At 36.0% G+C, this 25365-nt stretch overlaps 1 protein-coding gene across 1 annotated transcript in view; it reads right to left on the reverse strand.

The window, feature by feature from the left end:
* Positions 1–264: 264 nt before the first annotated feature.
* Positions 265–25365, reverse strand: part of LOC126965521 (pituitary homeobox homolog Ptx1) — an 80206-nt gene continuing 55105 nt past the window's right edge. Inside the window, exons 4-5 of the mRNA XM_050809184.1 lie at positions 17938–18182; positions 265–2027 (exon numbers count right to left, since the gene is read on the reverse strand). Coding sequence (XP_050665141.1) covers positions 1443–2027; positions 17938–18182 — 830 coding nt within the window. The 3' untranslated portion in view covers positions 265–1442. The remainder of the gene's footprint in view (positions 2028–17937; positions 18183–25365) is intronic.

The raw sequence follows: 25365 nt of genomic DNA on the forward strand, positions 1-25365 counted from the left end.
GCAATGCGTATTGGAGGTGTCCACCGGCTGTAGCGTCTGAACACCTTCGGTAAAGACCTGTATTCTGCACCCCGAAAAGGAGCTGGTGGTCCACTTACAAAAACTGATTCTGGGCGATTTACCGCACTTGCTATTTCTTTTCTTTTCATTGGGTCAAAAGAGACAGTTTAATCTTTTTTGAATAAATAAATGCATCTATCTGAATATCGTCATTATTATGTGTTGAAAGCTAAAATAAAAATATGTGAAAATAAAACTAGAGCATTCTCATTATTATTTTTATTGTGACTAGAGGTTTATAAGTTACAAAACGATCCGTGTTTGTAATAAATTTACAAAATAATTGGAAACTTGACTCGCTCGCATATATTTTGATTGATATGTTTAAAAGGAAAACCTCTCATTTCAGCTGTGTTACAATAAGTCGCATTATTTACAATTTTACACAGATTTCATTAACATTAGACCCACGCTTGTGGAATACTAACTAATTACAATGTGATATAAAGTATTAATACTATATACAATTTAAAATTGTTTTAATAAATATATACTAGTATTTGTAGTGAGATCCTTGTTACATTAATCTCATTGTATGTTGAATCTTCTATTAAATACATTAATGTTCGTTTAAACAAATCAATGGCTTTTCTTCACTAAATGTAATAAATGTATATTGAATATTGCAAATAGGAACCTTAATATTTATTTTCATAACTTTAAACCGTTTCAATTTAGTAACAGATATCTTAATAACGCAGTTTATTGAAAATACGCTTTCATTTCTGAACCAATGACTAATACTTATTTAATCCAGCAATTATATTAAGATAATGTTATTAATGTTACGAATAAATACACAGTTTAAATTTTGAAGAAGCTTTATTTAAAATGCATTAACTTCATTCATCACAACTCTGAAATTTAAAGATATTTTTTCGAATAGTTTTATTAAATATATTAATATTACATTTGAAATAAGTTTAATTTAAATGCTGATTGCCATTTATCTTTCACACTAGGTCAATTTATTTAAAATTATATAATGGTTTAAACATTAAAATGCCTCAATACTTATTTAAAATAAAAATAAATAACCTAATAATATTTTTACACTTTCCCAGGTATCGTAAACAAAACAATATATCGTAATATCTACATACAAGCTTGTAAAAATTGCACACATAGCTTTGGTATACGTATTAAGTACATAACTACATATTTACAAAGATCGTCTATAACGATTCGTTTATAATTATTGCCTGAAGTTTCACACGTCTGTCACTTGACGTCGGAACTCAGTCGAACCAATCCCAGAGGTGACAGTAAAGTCCTTGCGCGGCGTCCGGCGGCCCGCGCGGCGGTGGCGACTAGGAGGCTCTGGCGACCGCGAGCAGAGGCTGCGCGGCGCAGCGGGACTCCTCGCGGCCGCGGGCCTCGTCTCAGAGCACGCGGTCGGAGACGCCCACGCCGGCGGCGGCGTACTGGCACGCGGACAGCGGCGCCGAGCCCGCGCGGGACACCGGCGACACGGCGCCGTAGCCGCCGCCGAACGAGGAGTGCTGCTTGGCCTTCAGCCGGAGCGACGCGATGGACGATGACATGGCGGGGCACGGCTCGCGGTACATGCTGTACGGGTTGGGCGGCGCCGAGTACGGGCAGGGGGCGACCCCCGCGCCCACGGTGGACCCGGCCACGGCGCCCATGCCGCCGCCCCCGACGGCGCCCATCGACGTGGCCGTGTTGAAGCAGTTCACAGACCCTTGGTGGTGACTCGCCGGCACCACCGACCCTAAAGGATTCACTGGCCACGGAAAGCTCTTCGTACCCAGAGGACTCGGGACCTTCGCCGCCCAATTATTATACGGGTAGGATGAGTACAACGCCTCCGTGTCGGGGAACGGCTGCATCAGACCGTTGAATTGAGTGCTGAAGCCGTTCTTGAAGTCGGCGGCGGCTGCCGCCGCCGCGTTCATCGCGTTTCTTTCCCTTTTCCGCCATTTAGCTCTCCGATTTTTGAACCAAACCTGTAACAAACAAACATCATTAATTCTCGATTCCTCTGTTGTCGGAAAAGTTTTAACGGTATGCTGAATCTGATGTTCTGACGCTCGGGTCGCTATTAACTTTGCTCATTACTAAGTTGACAAGGCGGCGCGAGGCCGACAGTATGCGAGCCACGTAGTAATAGCGAGTGCCCCGCCCGCTGCCGTCCAACGAGCCGTCTAATTGCGACCGCAGAACGAAGATAAACGAGCTCCGCGACCGGAGGGGACGCTCCACGACTCGTCCCACAGACCACAATAAACGACCGGCTCTGAGGACATGCCGCGGCTCCTTGACTGAATCTATGTTGTTATTTAGCGAGGTCGGAGGGCGAGCGAGGACGATAAGTCGTCGTGAGCAGAGATAACGCCCGCGCCGCCGCTGATGTATGGCCGCGGCCGTCAGAGAGCGATCGATCGTCGCCGACATCTCTACGATAGATTGCGCAATCCACGTAGCGACTGCAATAAATATTGTGGCAGCGGTATTTGTCTCACTCAGTGCGGCGCGTTCACCGAGCCGGAACGGTAAATAATACCCTCTTTCCTCGGTTAAGTGAACATAAACGGTCGTTTCCACCCCATATACGAACGTTTATTTTCGAAACATAAATTTCACAAATTCGCGTCGACGATTTCTAATAGGTAGGTGAACCATTTGTACCTAATTTTGTAAGCATTATTATTGGACAAGATCAAGACCTCCTAGGACAAGCCACTACCTGAGAGTTGAACAGAGCATACAAGATTTTATAACGAGACGTCACTCGAACGGTTAGCTCGGTTAGAGCACCGGCACGGAACGCCGGAGGTAGTGGGTTCTAGTCCCGCATCGTTCATAAAATTTTGTTGTTTTTCAAATTTTATTTGTGTATTAATCCTAGAAGTGAGGGTTATCACTTTAAAAACATAACAAATTGTTAAGATCAAGAAAGTGCGATCGGAATACATTTACGTATTGTTTGCCGTAACCGCGAATAAACGGGTGAAAATAGCTCCACAGAAAGGTTGGGTGTTCAATAATGACAACAGAATGATATTTATTTAGGTGCACATATGTGGAAATAATTTCCATTATTTGAATAGCGGGCAACACAGCAGGGCGCAAAGCGGAGGGTCGCGATATTGCGACGGGGCTAATCCTTTAAATATATTATTGTCGGATGGTGTTGCCGGCCTACAAGCAAAGGGGTTCCCTCATATTTTAACCAAAACAAAATTACTCTAATTACAATTATAGATTATTATATGAATAAAAGTAAGAATCAGTCTTGGTTACTTCCCTGTTTTATAGGCTAACAAGATCAACAAAGTGTTAATCGTATAAATGACTTTCATCGCGTCATTTTGTTTAGTATATGGTATAAGTAGGATTCCACGTATCCAAAAATTTATAGATAGATAGCTGTTACCCGCGACTTTGCCCACTTTTACCAGTCAACCATATAAGTAGGTGTTGCAATGCTGCAACATAGAAAACAATCGTTTAACTCTCTTAATTAAGACAGCGTTCGTATGAAACGTGTTCGTTCGATGGTTTTTTCTCTGACTTACTTTACAAATCCGACTAGTGTTCCAATTTTAAGTTTCTAGCGTTAGGGGTAGCCTGCGGGTTTGAATTTTCAAAAATCTTTTCGTAGTGCACACCTACGACACTAAAGGAATATTTTGTGCCAAATTATATGGTTCTAGAGGCAGCGGTTTCAGCTGTATGTTGAGTCAGTCAGTTTTTTTTTTTTAATTTCATATAATATTAGTATAATTTTCTCAAAAATTGACGTTATTTTTCCAAAATACCATAATTCTTCAAATTTTAAAGTTAATATTTGTTAATAAATAAAATAGTTTATGTGGTACAATGTCTTAGCGGCAGTATGAACCTATATGATATAGCGGAGACGTATTCTTGGCGTTGAATTAATATTATAAATGTCCTCTTTTAAAGGATCTTCTTCAAAATTTCTTAAATATTAATAGATTTTTAGTTATACACCAAAAACTAAATGCTATAATTTTTTTCATCTTAAATTTTGCTAATAAAGATTGCAATTTTATATGTGAAAATACATACTTTCGAAATGTATCTAAGTATGTATCAGCACATAAAAAATTAAAACTTGCTATTTACAAGTTGTCACAGATAGCTGAAATATAGACAGTACAGGGGTCACGGTGTACCGGTCATGAGCCTTCCATATGGTACCGAGCTCAACAAACCATATGAGGCTACCTTACATACGACCTTACAAATAAACTTGGTATGTTTAACATATTGCTTATGATTGGTTTGTTGGACGTTTATTTGCTAGTCTTCTTGAAATTTGGAAAACTTTAGAATTATCATTGCTGCGATATCGTCAACATTTTTGCAAATTCATGGTTTATTCTCAGGTATAACTAAGTTTATTTGTAAGGCCGATAGTGTTTTTAGAATCTAACTGGGCTCATTTTGGTGAATGAATAGACCCAAGTGTGACAAATTCCCAAATTCCTATATAGGTACCGCGGTCTGAGTATCATTAATGATATGATGCGGGCGGGTACCGTGGGGGGGGGGGGGGGGGGGGGTGAGATGAATAAGATTAATGTGAGCCTTCACAGCTAATACCTTCATCGCTTTTGACAGCCCCCCCTGTAACATTCTGCGGCACTTTACCACTAAGCGATACACTTTTCGTGAATATTTCAATGACCGTATTAATTCTTAGCAATTAGTTAATTTTTAAAGTGATAACTCTCACTTCGGGGATTAATTAAACAAAGTAAATTTGTATACAATTTTTTTTTTACAGAGTCAATTTCGATTAGGGTTGAGCATCTATCGTAAATTTCGGTTACGATTTAATTTGTATAACCGTATTAAGTCTCAACTTAACGAACTATATTCAAATCAAATTTAAATTCAAATATTTTTATTCAAAATAGGATGCGACATAACTTATTGAAAGTCAAAAGCCACAACCTGCGAGTTGAACAAAGCATACAAGATTTTATGACGATACGTCACTCAATTTTGCTATTAAAAAATTTGCTATTAAAAAATCCACGTATATTTAACTCCTTTCCCGTGTAGTTTGAATTCAAACATTTTTTCTAGTCTCTAATAAAACGAGTACGGTATAAGAATAACACAGTAGACTACGAAACTAGTAATAAATACTAAAAGCTACATATAAATTGTATTTTATCTAGTGCATATATTATATCGGGCTTGTAATAAACAATGGCCGACCTTAATACTCTCCTATTTTACGGTCAGCGTGAGCAGGGTTACTAAATTGACTTAAATTTAAATTAAACTAGAATCACAATTTTATTAGTATCATCAATCAAATGACGGTCTATTGGAATCACGGCTTCTGTTTGTGTTGGAGGCAATAATAGCACATAGTGTGCGGAGATAGGAGCTTATTTGCTGTAATATTTATTTGGGTACCGGTTAAGTCAAATAAACATTTCGGATCGTGCAAATGGATACGAACTAGGATTTGCCACGTGCGAAAATTTAGGGCTGTGCCTTCGTAGCTTTAGTAGCAATTGTTAGTTTTACACGTCTCAGTCAACGCATTTTATACGAATATAAACATTTTAATATTTGATCTTCTAAACTTTGTGAAAGTGACTAATAAAAAAGGAAAAAAATACTAAATTAAAACCAAAATTGTTTTATCCCTAAAACCTGCAATATGTTACCTGAAACTTTTAGGTATTACTGATGTCTAGTAAAATTAACTAACAGATAGCATGGCTATTATCGCAGGACTCGAATAGCAAAAATAATACGTCTGCTATAAGCACTGTTAGATAACAAATAATATAAATTATGTATTATTATTAATTCTTTACATAAATGATTTTGGTAGTCATTAAATCAATATTTTTTGGCATAGGTACGTACATCTAACAAATAACACTATAAATGTAAGTTGTGATATATATATTTGGCTGCACATCTAAACTATTAGTAAAGTTAATTTATTTTCTTGTCAAGTTATTGTAAGTACAATCCTACCTTTAGGTTACCTGGAAGAGATCGCTGATAAGCGGTAAGGTCGCCTAATTCATTCGTTCATTCATGTGAACATTATAACGTGACACAGATCTCAATAAGCCCAAACATTAATAGAGCACGGCAATACTTCAAGCCGGTCCACATACTAGCGCTGTACAAAGCGCAGGTCCGGCCACACATGGAGTATTGCTGTCATCTCTAGTCTGCCGTACCCCAGTATCAGCTCGATCCATTTGACCGCGTGCAACGCAGAGCAGCTCGAATTGTCGGGGACCTCTGTGCCCTGTGAACGGCTGGATCACTTGGCGTTGCATAGAGACGTCGCTTCATTGTGTGTCTTCTACCGCATTTATCACGAGGAGTGTTCCAAAGAGCTGTTTAACCTGATTCCTGCCGCTGAATTCCACCTTCGCACGACACGCCACAAGTTAGGATATCATCCTCACCATCTGGATGTGTGGCGGTCCTCCACAGTGCGGTTTTCAAGGAGCTTTCTTCCACGTACTACAAAGCTGTGGAATGAGCTTCCTTGTGCGGTGTTTCCGGGACGATACGACATGGGTACCTTCAAAAAAGCGCGTACACCTTCCTTAAAGGCCGGCAACGCTCCTGTGATTCCTCTGGTGTTGCAGGAGATTGTGGGCGGCGGTGATCACTTAACAACAGGTGACCCGTACGCTCGTTTGTCCTCCTATTCCATAAAAAAAAACATATTATTATATATAGTCAACTTGTCTTCGCGAGTTTTTTAGTACAAAACGTATTGAAAATAGTTACATTTGACATTTCTTAATGTGGTTGATATAATCATAGCACAGTTATGGCCATATAAATACCATAGTGCTATAGCATTGATACTATTTAATACTAGAACAGATAATAAGGTATGTATACATTTAGTTCGTAGAGTAAGCCATACTATTCGTATCAATGAACTTGGAAGTGACACCCCTTGTTACATTCAGATTATATTAAATGCACCCTGTGGAGCGAGTGCTTCCGAGTTCAGAGATGACGAGTAAGAAAAATGTACCTCCACTTCAGGTTATGTGGAAATAAATATAGTAACATTCAGTAGAACTGTTTTGAATAAAACAAACAAAATAAAGTAGTTACTAGTTCGAAGTTTATGCTCTTGTTATGAAAACACATGGCAGCAGATTCATCTAAACTTACAGAAAAAAATCCCTTGATTCTTTAGATTTTCGAACGAATTTATAATATGAAAGCTCATGGTAGCCCACAAGGCAATGTAGAGGGCTATGCTCGGAGTTTCTTTGCGAGATCGAATCAGAAATAAGGAGATCCGTAGGAAAATCAAAGTCACCGGCATAGCCCAAATGATTGCGAAACTGAAGTAGCAGAGGGTAGGGCACATAGTTCAACGGACAGATGCCCGATGGGGAAGTAATGTCTTCATTTGGCGACCAACTGCCGGAAGGCGCAGTATTGGTCGGCCCCCTCAAGATGTACTAACGATCTGGTCAAAATTGCTGGAATACGTTGGATAAGGGCAGCACAGGACCGATCATCGTGGAGATCTTTCCGGGCAGATGATGATCGTCCTGGAAATACCTGAAAAGTAACTTATTCCACAGCTTGGTTGTATGTGGGAGAAAGTTCCTTGAAAACCACACTGTAGGGGAACGCCACACATTCAGATTGTAAGGATGATATCCAAGTTTGTGGCGAAGAAAACCGCTCTTAGGAACACTCCCCGTGATAAATGTGGCAGACGACACACAATGTAGTGACGTCACCCTACCTATATATACCTTCATGATATTATTATTGAGCTTAGGCATACAGCATAGTATACATTTCAATAAATTATTAGGTATCTGAATTAAAAACATACTTAGCATAAATCGCATGAAATGTGTTCGGTAGTTTTTAATTTATCAGGTAAATTTAAATGAAACCAGGAATATTAATATTTAATAATATCTTCTATAATATTCAGAATATACCTGTAGTATTGGTATTTAAATAAATATTTTATTTATTCACTTACGGTTACAACTCGCCCTAAAACGGATATTAAATCACACCTTTTTACTTTAGCTGTCCATCATCATCATTTTTTCATCATTTCAGCCGGAAGACGACCACTGCTGGACAAAGGTCTTACCGTGAAAATCTCCAGGATGATCGGTTCTTCACTACCGTTACCCAACCTATTCGGGCAATCTTGAGTAGATCATCATTTCCTCTTGTGGGGGGCCTTACCAACACTACATCTTCCGGTACGTGCTCGCCATTCGAGGACTTTACTTTCCCAACGGCCATCTGTCCGTGGAGCTATGCCCACTGTCACTTGAGTTTCGCACTTTAGTTAGGGACCACGTCTACGTTCCGTATGTCATCACTTGCTACACACACTGGTTATAAAACTTCGTCTTCAGACACTGGTATTTGGGACGAGAAGATTTTACGGAGCTTCCCGAACGGTGTTTGTCCGCGTTGGGTTTGACGAGTGACCTGTTTCCCGAAATTGGACCTACCCAAAAACGAACCGTCCATTGCTAAAGCTAAACCTATGATTCAATTTACCAGACGTATTTAACCACATTAGAAGAATTTACAAATATTACACAAATTAATCCTATTCCCGATAAATTGGGATTAACACGAGATGATTTTACAACGTTCATTGAGTTAAATAAATTGTTCAGTAAATCCATGCAGACCATGCGATCAAAACACTCCGCGTTCAGTCTATCAAAACATAAGTCGGATCTGCAAGACATCGACGGTACCTTACCGTTGGATTAACTTTCAATATTGTAAAACAGTCTCAATCCCTGAACGATAGAGTTCAATTTAAATCGGCGAATATTTATTGGCATTACTCGGGTATTAGGTGAATTTGCAATCGTTGTTTCACAATAATCTTATTTTCGGGATCCGATGTAGTTTGAGATTACTGTTGAACATTGATATGTGTTATGTGACATAGTAGAAATAAGAGTTTGATGATAAGTAATGAAGAAATCTCTTTCAGTCTAATATATCTAATATGTTATTATGATAGACATTGATTATACTTGACTCTTTTTGATTTGCATGCAACATATTGCCTTATTTGTTTGTTTGCATTGAATATGCTCTGAAACTACCGAACCGATTTGAAAAATTCTTTCACTGTTGGGAAGCTACACTATACCTTAACAAAGGCATTATATTATATTTTCAAAAAAATTGGGATCCTTACTAAATCTTCAGTAATGTAACCCAAGGTGTAAAAAAATAACCTCAAATATTATTTACATCGCGTGCGCTGCGAAAAGTATTGATGATAGGATAAAATAATGTACTACGACTTCGTAAAACATAATATCAATATTTACAAAAAGTATGAAATACCGCTACTATGTGCTCAGAGTCCTGTAGGTACGCGGACGACCTCGCGGGGTATCGTCTAGTGTTTTATATAAAAATTTGTTTGTTATCTTAAAGTCCTTATCATTTTCACATCAAAGTAAAATGACATTTCGTGATAATAGTATAAAATTGAAACAAAATTTTACAAATTCAAACATTCGTAGGTAGTAGTTGATAGTTACATACGGTTTTATAGTTTCAGTGTTAGACAAAGGCATAAAAACGTTAAACTGTAGTTTTTAGTTCACAGCGACGAACGACATGCCGCGGTAAAAGCGCTGAAAAAATAGCGTCGAGTTTTACGTTAAATAAATAATGCTACGTGCCAGCACACGTGTTGAAGCGCTTTTTTTCCTAAAGTGCCTAAATGTTTTCCTATCGACGTTTGTACTCAAACATTTCAGTTTTTCTCTTATAAAACTTTTAGCTTGACACTACTACGGGAAACATATTATTTACTTGTTATTCAGTATATGTGTATTTTAGTTTGAACCTAGAAATAAAAACTTTTTAGAAGGGATTACAAATTATTGTCTAAGAAGGTATATACAGGTTGTGATCGTTGAGTGCTTGTCACACAGGCGATTATTACGTAACTGTTACATATAAAAAAAAACTTTAAACTGATATTGAAAAAACGTTACCTAATCAGTAAAATTATATCAATAACTTTTTTTTTATAATACAAGAAGTATCAAAATTTTTATATTAAACATTCCCTTAAACATACAATTCGTATCAGATTAGCAGAAAGGTCATTGTATCGCTTCTTCTTCTTCTTATCGAGTCGACGGTCACCTCAAATACGGGCAGCCCAAAAAGCCACAACTCTGATAGCTCGGTCGGTAGCCTCGTGTAGCTCCTCGTTCGTGCATGTTGTCGGGCACGCAGGGCACCCAGTCATGTGCGCAACGGTCTGTCTCGGATGACCGCAGATGCACTCCGTATCATGTCCAGATATCCCTCGCTAAGTTTTCCCTAGATTTCCCCACTTCTGCTCTGAGGCGGTTGAGCGGCTTCCAGATAGGCCAACTGTGGTTGTATCCTTCGGCTAGTCTCTCCTTCGCGCTGATGTTCGGGTTTGAGATGCATAGCCGTGACCTCCACATAGCAAGACGTGTAGTTTCAGCGTCTGGTTGAGAGGCTGCACTGAGTGTAAGAAGCTATTGCTGGAGCGTAGCCTAGGGCGGGCCGGTTTATGATTGAATAGTGGGTGCCGTCTGTCCTGTGTCTGTTTTGTTCTTATTGTATCGCACAACAGGGACATCACTTCGAATATCTCCTTTGAATACAAAACTTTGTACTTACTAAGAAATAATTATTACTCATTTAAAATATAGTTTTTTTACTTTGCTAGGTTAAAAAACAAATTACTTAATGTCAGTACTAAGCGGAAAAAACCTTTTAAATTAAGGAAACTAAAACTTTTCTACTAATTTCATAGTAATTGTTTGTGAATGTTTAATATCAAAATTTTGACTACTACTCGTTTGATTTTTGTAAAGTTATTGACGTTATTTTAGTAATTAGACCGTACTTTTGATAAAATCAGTTTAAGGTTTTTTGATACCTGTTATAGTTGCGAGGTAATCGCATGTCGCACTATTACATCCTGTATAATTATGATACCTATGTGTTTGCTTTTTGTTGAGAATTCATAATATTAATTACTTTTATTAATCTCTTAATAGTAATGAAAAGTTTGAAATCATTTGAATTAAAAGGAGTATATTTCATTTTTTTAACCATTTATTTTTGGTAAATATTTATCTTTATGGGTTAAAAATGTAAGCATTTTTAAATGGTCAGCAATAGCCAAATCAAAAAATTAAATGATTTAATTCAACTACTGACAATTCAGAAAATATTAATTTATTGCAATAATACAGCTGATAACGAATAGTAAAAATAATTCGTGCGTAATTTGATACTAATATATTAGGGGTGCGAGTAGCGACCTCTATTGACAAGCGTACGTGCGTACCAAATGAAATGTGTCAAGAGACGTTTCACGCGCGATTTAGTTGACGGTAACGCCCCCGTCACCCCGTCCTTCACGGAAATAACATAACAAATAAATACCGAAAAAATATAAGGCGATTGGGTAGCAGTTATTTTAATATTAATGTCGTGTAATTTAGGTCGATAGTTATTAGTTACTAAAAACTTAATTAAAACAAATTTACAACCAAACCTAGTTTATTTGAAAGCTTTAGTGTACGATTTCGTTTGATTATAAAAATTATCGAGATATTATCTCTAAACAAATAAATGTCTAATGATTTGTTGTTTGCGGCTCTATTACAGTTCAGTGCAGCCCTGTTTCACTACGACCAGTGTGATCTTTTGTGATAGTCACTGTTAACTATACATCACTGATAAGATTGATTCTTTATATGAATCTTATTATATATTCCGCAGTGAGCTAAAGTATCTCAAGTGGTTAAAGAATTGGACTTTACCGAAAGAGATGCTATGTTTACGTATTAAAGGACCACATTCAGAGAGGATGTGTATCGGAGTTTCATCTGCCAATGCACAGGACCTACACGCTCTGCAATCTCTATCAAATAAATGTGTATGGTCAAAAAGATGGTAATTATAAGATTATTCTACCAATCGCAAATTTTAGGTTATAAAAATATAGGTGCATATAGGGAAAACTAAATAAAAATATTAACGCTAGTAAGCAAGATGTAAGTAGGTACTACTTGATGAGGTAATACCCATATACATACAGTATTGATATTAGTTATGATTTATGACTTATGACTATTAGTTTAATTAATTGATTTATGTCGGAGTAAAATATTAAATACAGTTCTGAAAAAAAATATGAAAATTCATACTTACTCCACAATAAAATTCCCTGAGCGACTAATATTTCTGGTCACATAGTATGTAATAATGCGATTAACAAAAGTAACAGTGATTTTAACATTGATATATTCTTAGATGATTTGTACGTCTAGATAGAGCCTCTTGTTGAAAGACACTCGATGGAAACAGGCCAGGATTATTACTCTAGTGTGCGTGACAAGCTACATTTTACACTCGCGATTTATATGTCACTTTGTGCATGCACACACTAAATGCGTGCATTGCTCAAAATAGAGGTTAACTGTCAACCTATTTTTGTCTCGACGTTTTCACAGTTGTCACAGTGTATCTAGACGTATATATGATATAAGATCTAATTTTTTAAAACCATGATTACAGTTTTCTTTAAAAATATGAACCGAAATTTCCGGTAGATAAATAAATTTAAGAACAAACATCTGAAGAGTATTAATGAACCGAAATGAAAATATCAACGGAAACATTTATTGAATTTAGCATACGACAAGCAATTTGCAATAAGTGTGGTTAACAAAACATTGTGGTATGAATATCATAATTTAAGAGTCAATAAGCAGGCAATGACCCTAATGAGAGAGCAACAAAAATAATGTACAGCGATTTATTGCTGGAAGCTGCGCACGCGCACAGATTTATATGACGCGGAGAGATGCGCACACGAACGTACGATAATCCCCTGTTAGGGCTGCCTGTTTAGACTTTTGTACAAAATTATAATATTATGATATATATTATTATTTTTTCTTCCTTATATATTTACACACATACGTTTCTTATTATTTTTGTTATTGTCATTATTTATTTTTAGTAACATTTTTTTTTGTTAATCATATTTTTTTTCTCATAATAATTATTTTAGTGCCACAATTAATTATATTTTAATTTTAAAAATATGTCAGTTCAGCTCCAACTTCACACAATGGGGTCACTCAAAATAAGTGTTGTGGTCATAGTGTATGGACACAACTATAACTGAGTGGACTCCAGTTTTGGAAGACCACTGCCACATCAAGTTTTGCTTTTGTTTCTTTTGTATTAAGTTAAGTAAGTTAAGCATTAGATTAAGCATATATTTTGTTCTCTTTAACTTTTTTGTGTGAATGTGTCAGTTTTTCTTCCGAAATAAATTCATTTTCATTTTCATTTCATTTTCATATAGTTTTGTGTAAATGTGTAATATTGACGTAATTCTGTAGTGTACTTAAATTTGCAATCAATCTACATATTTATTTCTGTGCGTGTTTGTTAAAAAATTCTTTTATTCTATTTTTTTTTAAATGTAACAAAATTTATTTATATTATAAGTACTTAATAAAAATAAATATTTATGCTTTTGACAGGGAAAAATATTGCAATACGAACATGTAACCTGTTCTGCCAATTGCCAGCTTACCAACGCACCCCTATACCGCGGTCGTAGGACTCATTTATGTGGTCTCCATGTTATCAAATACTTTTTTTATCAAAATTTGAGGATGTCTCAATTTGCACCAATTCGCTACAAGCAGTATTAAGGCTTATCTTCTTCTTGAGCTATATCTTTAACTTATCTTTTATACATATTCAATAGTGCTTTAGTATTAAAAATTAACTTGTAATTCATCGTAGCTTAATTATTAAATCGTAAAGTTTTGTATTGTTTAAGAATTGTAGTTGTTAAGAATATCACATATGTATTATTTCATATTTGGCTTTAAAACTCTGTTAAAAGTTGCAGCAACAAGCAACATAACAACATAGCTGAATCATAATTAGTCCTCAAATCTTGAAGTACCTAAGCACTCTAAATATTATTTTTATCCCTGATATAAACTATAAAACAAAAATTTAAACAAATCTAATAATTTCAAGTGCCAGCCCTAAAAACGAGGAACAAATTAAGTTTAGGAACACAGAAGCAACATATTGTATAGTTACGTAGGTGTACTCAGAACCAGTGCCGTATGAAATCAATATCTACACTTGAAGTACTTACAGCAAGCTCATTTGGAATCTATCAATGTATCAGAACGCGATTGTTGTAAGAAACTGAGATTGTATTACACCAATCAGAAACATGTAACATTAATTACTGCCGAGTTCCTCGTGGTTCTTTTTGAATAAAATGGGCAAGAGGCTCACGGGATTGGGAGTGGTGAGGCAACCGTCCATGGACATCCGCAACAACAGGAGTCAAGAGATGCTTTGCCGGCCTTTGACATAATGTAACACAAAGGTATCATCTGTAATCATCCCTGATTGGTACTAGACGAAACAATAATAGCACTGCACGCACTTTAGAAAATTCCTTTAAGCACTGATAGCACATCTATATCTGGAATCTTACATAGCTTGATAAGTATATCGATATTTTCGATGATGAGGATGTCAGATCTGGTGTGTTTACACACATTTTAGAGATATTATCTTTAGTGTAAGGAAGAAGGGCACAGATGATTGGATCGGGGTATATCGCATTGAGAAAGTCTATTTGCTATGTAGTTGCAAATTGCAAATTTCAAACACAATATAATGTATACAACAAACTATTTAATCAATATTTATCATACAAGTTTCTAAAAAATGTAAATGTTCTAAAAAAAAACAAATATTAGGCTTTTACCTTTTAAATATAATCATCATATTTTGTTAGTAAACAATTTATAACAAAACGTTATAATTATCAGATACGCAGATGTAAATTACATAAATAAACTGCGATTGGACATATTTTTTGGGCTCGTCAATAACCTTACTTTCAGCTTCTGTGATGATATAGAACAGAGCATTCGAATCAACTCCGCTCTACTACTCAAGGATTTTGCGGTACAAATCCATTGATTAGTATCCATCTATAGTAATGTTTTAAATTATAAATGCGTTAGAAATTTACTCTCTACCTATTCCAATGCTTCAAAATGTATGTTATATCAGCTGCCATCATTATCCGTAAATCACTCAAGTAAAGTATCTATTCATAACAGTACTCGTGTAGAAAGAAGTTGTTACTAATTTAATCTTGCCTTCGAGAGATTAAGCTTTGTGTGAATAGAGATCTATCATAACATAGCTGTTGATAAGGTCTATAATAAAAGTCAGAATAAATCTGCAGCTAAATTTACCTCAAGTCAAATTCTTATTTTTAATTATTCACTGCTATCACAAATTGACCTGCCGCCAATTTTTAAAGATAAAAAACATTTGATTTCAACTTCTATCCACAGCTTTCTAAAGTAGTCTTTATTCGATATTTAAATACTATTTTCATTGGCAACATCTTACTGGCCAATTCCAACAACTTTCAGTACAATCTCGTCTAATATTTAAATTGTATAACAACCACATTAAGAAAACGTCACGTCTAATTGCTTAAGCAGCATTTTAATAAATCCCCACATTCCCGCGAAACCAAGAATTCCCAAAATTCAGAGCATCGTGTTGGTAAATAATATTGAGTCTAACCGCAGAATCTCAGAGCGTTCGGAAACTATTGACAGTGTGTGGATGCGATCACAGTTAAGCCCTGGATTATGAAAAGACCGAAATAGACGCTTGGAATCCTTGAGGATTAAGGGATTTTGTGTTCCGTCCAACGACGGGTACAAAAATATCGAAGACGCGCCGGATGCAACGATTTGTTTAAACATCTACCACGTTTATGTTCTTATAATTTAGGGAACACCTGATTTTCTTACTTTTTATAGCGACACATGGTACAACACGCCATTCTGGCTGTATCGTTTTTTGAAGTGAAAACTTCTTTAGCAGCGTGGAGAACCTTGTTTAGGATGGGTATAAAATGTTAAACTCGCGTCAGGACACGTGACCTGATCGAAAATTCGTAAGACAGTCGTTGAAATTGTGGATGAAATATTAATACTTCTAACAAATTATTTATTTAGTTCGGCTATTTCAACTTATCAATGGGATATCGACTCACAGCCGTGAAATATTTTTACAGTTTATTAATAATGGATGAAAGTTAATGTTTCTAAGAGCTAAACTTTTTGACATTATAAATTCACGATATATGATTGCTTTTTGCTTATACGCTTCAAACATATCTGTTGGCTAGGAATAAGATCGGCTCCTAGCCAGTATCGACTTACGTTGAAGCTACGGACCGTGTTGTGTAAAATAATTGTCTATTCTATTATTTATTATACTTAGTGTTAAATTTTTTATGTAATACAAATTTTAATTTTTGTGTACCTGCGATAGCGCAATAAATAAATATTGTATTGGAGCATATAAATGCTAGTAGGTACTTTTATTTTTATTTCTACTCGCGACAGTCCGAATGTTGTCACACACACACACACACACACACAAACTCACAAACGACTACACACGTTTTATCATATTTCATAAGGTTTCTAAGTATGTTATTTTAAAGCTAAGATAGAGCGGAGCCTCCTGGCACAATCATTCCTTATATGCAAAATAGGAGGTTCTTGCCACTATTTGTTAAGGAGAATTTGGTAAAACCAATAAAAAATTTTATTTATTATTTATTTATTCTATAATTCTTCAATAAATATATGTATTAATTAAATTAAATAAGTCTAATTGTAACAAAATTTTGGAAATTGAATGGCAATAAATAGAAAATCTTTTATATATATTTATCACTCGTTTTTTTAGGAAAGAGAGGAGCGTACGGGAAACTGATGCTAAGTGATCACCGCCACCCACATTCTCCTGCAATACCAGATGATTCACAAGAGCGTTGCAGGCACATTAAAAAGTGTAGGCGCTTATCGTCCTGGAAATATCGCAGAAGGAAGCTCATTCCACAACCGTACGTGGAAGAAAGTTCCTTGAACGCCACACATCCAGATAGTGGGGATGATATCCTAATTTAAGGTCAAATAGCTTCTTAGAAAACTCCCCGTGATATACGTGATACATACAATAATATGACGTCTCTACGCAACGCCAAGTGATCCAGCCGTTCACAGAGCACTGGGTCTCCGAGAATACGAGCAGCTCATCGTTCGAGCTGATACAGGGGTGTGCCAGAACTGAGATGACAGCAATACTCCATGTGAGGCCGGACCTGCGCAGTAGAGAGCGCTAAAATGTGGGACGGCTTGAAGTATTGCCGTGCTCTATTAATGACGCCCAGCTTCTTCGAAGCCAGATTGGATTTGCTCTTCAGATGAACAGAATTCCGATATTAGGCGAGGTGTTTAGGGAAGTATTGTCACATAGTGATGATAGGTACGACAAATGGTTTTTTTTGCTGTAAACGGGCCAACTTAAGTCTTCTGGGGTTAAACTGGACATGGTTCAATTTACCCAATTCTGCGATCTTCTCAAGAGCGTCCGCGGTAGAAGACACAAGTTTCTGCCGGCACTGGTCGACGATTCCCTGAGAGAGACCTGCACGGCCCCTGTTTACGGCATCTCCAGTGCTGTCGTGAGCATAACAATATATGTTGGAGGTATCCAACATATCATTGATATGCAGAAGAAACTACAAGATATTTTGAAAAACACTACTTATAAAACCAAAACTATCAAAAAAAGCAATACAGACGCACATTATGATGACATTGGTCTTATTTGAAAATATTTTTCAAATAATAATCGATAAATTTTGTATCTATGTATAGAACCTTATTGATCTAGAAGCTAGATAGAGAACCGACTCACCCTCACTCTCGCTTCAGTCAAGTTGGTCCACATTGCGATCTCCTCCCGCGTGGACATGTCAGGGTACCGGTTCCTCGCGAACGTCGCCTCCAGCTCTTGAAGCTGTTGGCTGGTGAAGTGGGTTCTCTGTCGTCGTTGGCGTTTGTTCTTCTTGTCGCCTTTATCGTCGAGTGACGGGTCGTCGGGGCCGACGCCGGGGGTCGTCGACTCAGTTTTGATCGTCGGTTCCGACGATAACTGTCGACCTTTTGACAGAAATAGTTTTAATTTACAACCTTAAACCAATTATACGTCTAGATTTACGCTAGTATACTAAGTTTATGGTCTGTAAGTCTGGTCTGGTCAGTGGTGTAATACACTTTGACAGCTGTGAAAGCCAAATAATCTTTATTCAATTTGACTTAAACCAACTTAAACTTAGCGCTTTTGAGTCATCACTATAATTTTTTTCTATTAAATTACTGAATCTACCATATATTCGGGAAAAATAGAGCTCGTGAGAAGAACATACAAGAAACTCAACAGTCACACTTTTCAATGAATGGAATATTTTACAATGGCTGTAATATACAATTGGTACAATGCATGCAAACTATCATAAATTGACATATAAATAATCATTATAATTTATATCGGTTGTCTACCAGCATGAGACTATCTAGATGTACAAATTATATGAGGTAATAATTGTACGTGAATTTGTGGCCAGAGTGTAGAGATTTAGTAATACTATTACTAAATAATTAATAACAATAATTACATTAACAAAACTAAACGCTAGACAAAATAATAATTAAAATAAATTTGCAAAAAAACCTAAATCATAGAATATATTACTTAATATTATCCGGAAAAGTTATTAATGGTATCTTTTTTAGCCGGATCAAACTGGTTCATTACTTTTGCACTCCTATTCAACATAATATTATGTTTTTCTGAGTTGACTTTTAAATCTATTTAAGCCCAATTCACAATATGCTTTAGGAAGTCATTGTAAAATCTCATACTCAGCCATGTATGAATAAAATACTCAACTAGAGGTAGTAGAGTATGTCTGCCCATCCCTCTTATAAAAATGTAAAAAAGTATTGCTTCGGTCTGGGCGATCTATATATTTTATAACAATTGTCTTAAATTTAAAAAAAAACCGGAAAAGCGAGTGGGACTCGCCCACCGACGGGTTTCTTATAATTTTCGTGTGATTTAATTACAAATGTATTGTTTTCACATTTTTCCCCATTATTTGCCAAATATCATAGTATAATAATATTTTTATAATTTAATAACTTAATATAAACAAATATTTATATATTTAAATAATATTAATATCACAGGTCTACGGAAAATGCCCTATAAATTTTGATTCCCTTAAGAGTGTCGAAATATACGTTTTTTGTGTCATAAACGGCTGTGTCCTTTTTTTTAAGATTTTTCACAGCTTTAAGAGACTGTAGACTTGTTTACTTATATCAATTTCAACTCGATACCTCCACACGTATCCGAGAGATGGACTCTTGACAGACAGACGGGCGGACAACAAAGTGATCCTATAAGGTATCCGTTATTTCTTTTTGAAGTACGGAACCCTTAAAACAGACGTGAAAACTAACATTTATAAAACAAGGTTCATAAATAATCAAAATCCATTGACCATTCCCTAGGTCAATAAAGATATGGAATGATTTCGATTCACATTTAAAGACACCTAAAATAAAATAAACACGAATTGAGAGCATTATCTATTTTTGAAGTCGGTAAATAAACTGAGTTTAACTAGACTACAAATAAACAATAGAAAATAACAAAGCTTTAATATAACTCTTCACATACAATGGATTATAGCGATGGACACGATCCTACCGTAAATCCATACATCTCAATCAGTGACGTGGTAAATTATGTGCGACGATATATTTTGATATTTCACTGTGATGAAGGCTTTAAGCCGATATAAATGCATTGAGTTTAAATGCAAATAGTTTATTTTAATTGAAGATTTTTCGTATCTTTTTATGAAAAAAGAATACGAGCGAGCGTGCGACGCGTCTGATGGGAAGTGATCACTGCGGCATAAACTCTTGTGACAGTCTCAGGAAACTTCTTTCTTTTTCTTCCTAGACCTTTTTCCCATTTACTTGGGGTCGGCCTTCCTTGTCCTTTTTTTCCATTCGGCACGTTTTTGCACCATGTCAGCTATTATATGAGCTTCTTTCAGGTCTTTTTGGACCGTCCGCGTCGTCAACCAGGTGGCAGGTGGTCTTCCACGCGTTCGCTTCATTATTGGCATGTTTAGGGCAAGCTTCACCATATGATCGTCTGGGCGCCTTTGAACCGAACCACCTTAAGCGTTTCTCTTTGACCTTCTCAACTTTAAAACTTCCTCTCATGTACTCATTTCGGATTTTGTCTAGAAGTATGACACCCGCAGACCAGCGTAGCATGCGCATTTCTGTCGTGTGCAGTTTATTTAGGTGGTGCTTGTTGGTCGCCCAACACTCCGATCCGTACAAACAGCAGGTCTTATAGCTGTTTTGTACAACTGCCCTTTGACTTTAAGCGGTATCTTTCTGTCACATATGACGCCTGTGAGTTGTCTCCACTTCATCCATCCAGTTGTTGTTCTGTGAGTGACATCTTTATCTGTGACAGTCTCAGGAAACATGGCAAGAAATTCATAGTCCCTCTTATTAATTACTTTTAATTACAATATATACATGCAACTAAAATACCCAAAATACTCAAATACTCAATTAATTACACGAGTTAATCAAAACAATTAATGTTAATTAATAAATATAAACAGATAATTAATTGAGTATCAATCATCAATTCACACACACTGTAAGTAATTAAATTATTGAATAATTTCTCTTATTAGGGATTAGGAACCTCAGAAATAAAATAAATGTTTCTTTGATAATGAAGCACTTGTTGAAAAAAGGTTTGCCAAAAGGCGTTCGTCAAACCAAATAATTCCTGAAACAACAAAAACAAAATAATTCAGAAGAGGCTAGATATCGAACTTTGAATATGACGTAATATAATTGTCACTTAATTTTATTTGTAATAATTTTTCTATCTACGTGTGGCTGTATCTAAAGGTCCGAAAGATCTAAACAGTATTGATAACATTTTTTTATGAAAAATGAAGGCCGAGTCGAGCAGGACGTCTAGCTCATGGTAATTGATACGCCCTGCCCATTACAACACAGTGCCGCTCAGGATTCTTGACGAACCCCAAAAATTCTGAGTAGCACTGTAATTGCGCTCGTCACCTTGGACAGAAAAGATGTTAAGTCTCATTTGCTCAGTAATTTGACTAGTTACGGCGTCCTTCATACCGTATATATATATATATATATCGTAGATGTGAATTAGGTAATGTTAATAAGCATTATCCTGTCCATTAAGTCAATACCTGCACGAACAGGCCACAATTTGTACCCAATAGTGTCAAAATACAAGGTAATAATTACATGCAATTGGTACACTGACGCGAGGCTTTCAGCTAAACCCAATATACGAGGTGATTGCGATCGCTTCGTTATCGATAACGTATTCATGTAATAATATAACATCCTATCACTGTCCCACGTGACACGTGACACATATCAAACCTGTTCCCTTTTAGATTGTGTTCGTTTTTTGTTCCAATCGTTGTTGTTCGGTACTTGAACATAAATAAAAGTTACAAATTTAATTTGTATAATTAAACCCACAAGTGAGGGATATCAATTTAAAAATAAAAAATTGTTTATATCTGATAAAGCGACATCTCAAGTCAATTTACTAATATGCAATTATTGGGGTTGAGCAAGTTATCATAGGCAACCCGAGAGTTGAACAAGAAATATAATGATATATTTCCGTTCGATGCATTACTCGGACGGTTGGCTCAGTTCGAAATAACGCTCTGATGGAACCTGAGAGGCGCGGGTTTGAGTCCCGCATTAACTAGTGGATCGCAACATTCCCTCGTTCGATTCCTTGGATGAACTAAATTACTGGCGGCAACAGATGCAAGATGCGTTGAAGACTGTACCCCGTGTAGGTGTTTCACTGGGAGACTTATATAAATAGGATTCTGGTTCGCACGATACGTCACAAATCACATTATCATTCCCACTATTTCGATGTATGAAGATCCTTCACAGTGCCGTTTTCAAGGAACTTTCTTGAGCGTACAATCAAGCTGTGGAATGAGCTTCCTCGTGCGGTATTTATAGGACGATACGACATGGGTACCTTCTTAAAAACGCGCGTACACTTTTTAAATAGGCCGGCAACTCATCTATAATTAATATGGTGTTACAAGAGATTGAATTGTGCCGTGGATTTTAAATTTATAGGTCATTCATACAGGTTTAATATTATTTTAGTTTAGTTATTTTCTGTCACTGTCGCAATTAATGAAGAAATAATATAGCTGTCATAAACAATTATACATTCGAATGCGATTTCAGTAATAATTTAATTGGGGTAAAGTTATAATCGGATTATCAACAAACACTTTTATTGTGTCAAAGTTATCTTGATTAAAGACTCGTTTAGTAATTAATTTACGACTCTGATATATCTCCAATATAATGAAAAATATCAATTAGAGATCCGCTGTAAGTTTTAAAATGATTTAAATATAATTTATTAATTATTACTATTATTAGTACTGTATACAAATTTCAATGACATTGTGCCAGAGAAGATGTACCTTATGTGTTACTAATATTATTTCAATTTCATCATTACGTAGTAATGTAACAGTAGATTATTAAAAAGAGATTTTTAATATTATATATGTATTGTTATTTTTATAATGGTTACTGTATTTGAATTGTATCTAGCAATACTACATAAAATTGTACAATATTTAGTATTTATATATAATATGTAATGTACAGTTACACTAATAGACGTTATAAATAAATAAAATCATTAAATAATAAATATTGGATTATATTTTATTGTATTCAATTCAAACCGATAATAACAGTAGTGATTTGATATACTGTTTTTGGTTGTGATGTATAAATATAGTCTATATAGTCCTCCTTCGCACAGGATGCCGCGCCTTTTTCTGCCGTGAAGCAGTAATGTGTAAGCGTTATTGTGTTTCAGTCTGAAAAAGTTATATTACTGGGAAAATAAGACTTAACATATTAAGTCTCAAGGTAACGAGAGCAATTGTGGTGCCGCTCAGAGGTTTTTTTGAGAACACCCTCTCGTCCCTTATTCTCATAAAAAAAACAAAAGTATTTATGTTCTTTTTGGTGGGCGAAGGAGGACAAGCGAGCGTACGGGTCACCTGATATTAAGTAATCACCGCCACCCACATTCTGTTGCAAGACCAGAGGAATCACAGGAGCTCTGCCGGCCTTTAAGAATGGTGTACGCGCTGTTTTGATGGTACCCATGTTATATCGTCCTGGCAACACCGATCAAGGAAGATCATTCACACATGTGTATATACAATATTTTATTAATTTGTCGAATCAGGGTGAAACTTGCCTACATCAGGCAGTCATTGTGACATACGTCATGATTAGTGTTGGACTACCGCAGCTGATACCAGTATCGACGCGCCGATAACTGATAACGCTATCACCGCTATCACCGCTTTGAGCGCTCACCGACACATCCATCATTCGTTACAACCTTTGCGCTAGGCCGCCTGCGCCCGTCACCGACACAGTCAATAGCGCGCTCAACATGTGTCCGACACGACACTCCAGGTGATAACACTTCCTTCAATATTACTTATGTAATGGTCCTCCTTATTGTTTTATCAATATTTATAATTTTATAGTGAGTACGTTATTATTATACCATTATACTAGCCGTCGCCCCCGATTTCACCCGACTTCTACGGCACCATTTCTTACACTGAGAATTATACAGCGAACGTAGACTTTGCTCAAACTTGACTTGCATCAGGGTGTCTTATCATAAGCTCATCATAATTACAGATGTCAATTGACTATTAAAATGTAATCAAAGATTACGTTAGATTGATCTTAGAGACGCTAAGTTTGATCTTGGCTTAGTTTAACTTAAGTAAAGTCTAATTACGCTATATAGATCTCAGACTAAGAAAGGTTTTCGTTCGACCGTTTTTCCTCTGACTTTGCAAATACGAATATCACAAAAAAGATTTTTCATTTTTCGGGTTAATATATTTATATGATACACATAAATGATGTGGCTTTCTATTGGTTACAGGATTTTCAAAATCGGTTCAGTAGATCTAGAAATTACCCCTGACAACCTCAAAAACTTACAAATTTAATCTCTTTATAATAATATAGAATAGATACAATTTGATCACTATTATTGTTACTTGTATTATAATATTAGATCAATATTAAGCTAAGGTAGAAGTTACAATATTATTAAATATTTTGTACACATCAACTATGTCGACTTTCTTTTGGAAGTCAATTTAAAGATTTTAAAAAGCTTGATCACTGAAAATTAATACATTCAATATCGTTAAAATATTCAAAACAGTCTTCACTAGCAACCAGTAGGAGCTATGTACTAATATGCCTTGTTCTGATGTATATATAACATCAAATTCCGATGTTATCAGCTAGTCGTAGCCTTTGTGGACGACGGTGATGTTGATGATGGAATGTATATAATTGTATTACATACAGTTCTACATCCTTCAATATAATGGAACCAAACATAACTAAGTTCACGGAGCGGACATTGAACCCGGACTCCGGTGGGCAGTATTTAAATAGGTAACATTATTTGAATCTTAGGCAAGCTACGTCTTAAACTCACGATTCGTATGTGACTTTGTGTTAGTGAGTTTGCATTGATAAAATTAGAGGTTAAGAGTCAACCTCAATTTTTTTCGACGTTTTCACATTTGTCACAGTCTATCTAGAGGTATAAATATAAATGATCTAAGCTTTGAACGGGCTTGTCACAACCCTGTGTAGTCTTCTATTGTTTATGAACTTAATTATTACTCCAATTTAAATATTTTTATTCAAACTATGATTTTAATCACTTATTGAACGTCATAAACACTCCCCATTCGGAAATGTATAACTCAGATCTGAAAAGAACGAGCGCAAGTACCTCAATTTGCTTCATATTTATAAATATTAAATACACTATTTCACTGCCATATACTTACATGTGAATCAAAACAAATCAAATCAAAATCACTTTAATCATATAGTTCGAGGGAATGACGCTTATGAATTTATGAATATCAAAATTGTGCTTCAAAAGGTTGAGCTTTAATGAGAAGAAGTGGGAAGAAACTCATTCATCATCAATCCATCATAAATAAAGGAATTATGCGAGCATTTAAACATAGCTCTCAATACAAGTAGCGCTCGTTGACGAGCATGACGCATGGACCAGCCATCGCCTCCCTCAAAAATATTTTAAAGCAGGGAACGACCCGTCCCA

Source organism: Leptidea sinapis, chromosome 7, assembly GCF_905404315.1.
Source record: "Leptidea sinapis chromosome 7, ilLepSina1.1, whole genome shotgun sequence".
In the NCBI taxonomy this organism is placed as follows: Eukaryota; Metazoa; Arthropoda; class Insecta; order Lepidoptera; family Pieridae; genus Leptidea; species Leptidea sinapis.